Raw genomic sequence first — 2,287 nt, forward strand, 5'->3', positions numbered from 1 at the left:
TGCTGGTATGTACTGCTAGTACTTGCTGCTGGTAATGTTGCTGCTGGTGCTTAGCTGCTGGTAATGTTGCTGCTGGTGCTTAGCAACTGGTATGTGCTGCTGGTACTTGCTGCTGGTGCGTTAGCTGCTGGTATGTGCTGCTGGTGCTTGCTGCTGGTATGTTGCTGCTGGTGCTTGCTGCTGGTGCTTACTGCTGGTCGTGTGCTGCTGGTGCTTACTGCTGGTTATGTGCTGCTGGTGCTTGCTGCTGGTGTGTGCTGCTGGTGCTGCCAGCTGGTGCTTGCTGCTGGTGCGTTGCTGCTGGTGCTTATGCTGCTGGTGCTTAGCAGCGCTGCTGTGCTGCTACGTGCTTGCTGCTGGTGTATGCTAACTGTGCTTGCTGCTGGTAATGTTGCTGCTGGTGCTTGCTGCTGGTGCGTTGCTGCTGGTGTGTTGCTGCTGGTGCTTGCTGCTGGTGCTTGCTTAGCTGGTGCTTGCTGCTGGTGCGTTGCTGCTTTAGTGCTTGCTAGCTGAGTGCTTGCTGCTGGTGCTTGCTGCTGGTGCGTGCTGCTGGTGCTTACTGCTGGTATTGTTGCTGCTGGTGCTTACTAGCTGGTGATGTTAGCAGCTGGTATGTTTGCTGCTGGTATGTGTGCTGCTGGTGCTTACTGCTGGTGCTTGCTGCTGGTGCTTGCTGGCTGGACTGCGTTAGCTAACAATGCTTGCTGCTGGTGCTTGCTGCTGGTGCTTGCTGCTGGTGCGTGCTGCTGGTGCTTACTAGCTGGTGCGTTAGCTGCTGGTGCTTGCTGGTGATATGTGCTGCTGGTGCTACTGCTGGTGTGTGCTGCTGGTGCTTGCTGCTGGTGTGTTGCTGCTGGTGCTTACTGCTGATTGAATGTTGCTGCTGGTGCTTGCTGCTGGTCGCGTTGCTGCTGGTGCCTTGCTGCAATGGTAATGTGCTGCTGGTGCTTACTTGCTGGTGATGTGCTTGCTGGTGTAGTATGCTGCTTAATGCTTGCTGCTGGTGCTTGCTGCTATCAGCTTGCCTGCTGGTGCTTACTGCTGGTGCTTGCTCAACTGGTGATGTGCTGCTGGTGCTTACTGCTGGTGTGTACTGCTGGTGTGTTGCTGCTAATGCTTGCTTAGCTGGTAATGTTGCTGCTGGTGCTTACTGCTGGTGTGCTGCTTGTGGTAATGTTGCTGCTGGTGCTTAGCAGCTGGTATGTGCTGCTGGTGTGTGCTGCTAATGCTTACTGCTGGTGCTTGCTAGCTGGTGTGTTGCTGCTGGTGTGTATAGTGCTGCTAATGTGCTGCTGGTGCTTGCTGCTGGTGCTAGCACGACTGGTGAGTGTTGCTGCTGGTGCTTGCTGCTGTGTAGTGTTGCTGCTGGTGCTTACATAACTGGTATATATTGCTGCTAGTGCTTACTGCTGGTAATGTTGCTGCTGGTGCTTACTAGCTGGTATGTTGCTGCTGGTGCTTGCTACTGATGTATGTTGCTGCTAATGCTTACTGCTGGTAGTATGTGCTGCTGGTGCTTACTGCTAGTATGTATACTGTAATGCTTACTGTAATGCGTTGCCAGCTGGTATGTTACTGCTAATGCTTACCGCTGGTGTGTGCTTGCTAATGCTTGCTGCTAGTACTTGCTGCTGGTAATGTTGCTGCTAGTACTTACTGCTGGTATGTACTAGCTGGTGCTTGCTGGTGTGTGCTAGCTAGTGCTACTGCTGGTAATGTTGCTGCTGGTGCTTGCTGCTGGTAATGTGCTGCTGGTGCTTACTGCTGGTATGTGCTGCTGGTGCTTACTGCTGGTATGTGCTGCTAGTACTTACTGCTAGTATGTGCTGCTAATGCTTGCTGCTGGTATGTGCTGCTAGTACTTACTGCTAGTATGTACTGCTAATGCTTACTGCTAGTATGTACTGCTAGTACTTACTGCTAGTATGTACTGCTAGTACTTACTGCTAGTATGTACTGCTAGTACTTACTGCTAGTATGTACTGCTAATACTTACTGCTAGTATGTACTGCTAATACTTACTGCTAGTATGTACTGCTGATACTTACTGCTAGTCAAGAACATGAGTAGCACAAGGCTTTCTCTCTCTCTACCCCCATTCTACCCCAGCACACAGAAACAGTGGACTGGTCGTTCAACCCTTTGGCTGATCATCACTTCTCCTTCCATGACCACTCCCTGGTGGAGGCTTTGAAGCTGGAGAGTCCTGAAGTCCAGTCCTTCTTCAGACTATTGGCCCTCTGTCACACCGTTATGGCTGAAGAGAAGATAGAGGGTGAGGAGAGAC

At 51.6% G+C, this 2,287-nt stretch overlaps 1 protein-coding gene across 1 annotated transcript in view; it reads left to right on the forward strand.

Moving 5' to 3' along the window:
• LOC135535658 (phospholipid-transporting ATPase ID-like) overlaps nucleotides 1–2,275 on the forward strand; it is a gene marked incomplete at both ends in the record, with an annotated part of 23,805 nt that extends 21,530 nt beyond the window's left edge. Inside the window, one exon of the mRNA XM_064962109.1 lies at nucleotides 2,110–2,275. Coding sequence (XP_064818181.1) covers nucleotides 2,110–2,275 — 166 coding nt within the window. The remainder of the gene's footprint in view (nucleotides 1–2,109) is intronic.
• Nucleotides 2,276–2,287: the final 12 nt, after the last annotated feature.

The sequence above is a fragment of the Oncorhynchus masou genome, unplaced genomic scaffold (genome assembly GCF_036934945.1).
Source record: "Oncorhynchus masou masou isolate Uvic2021 unplaced genomic scaffold, UVic_Omas_1.1 unplaced_scaffold_4922, whole genome shotgun sequence".
NCBI lineage: Eukaryota > Metazoa > Chordata > Actinopteri > Salmoniformes > Salmonidae > Oncorhynchus > Oncorhynchus masou.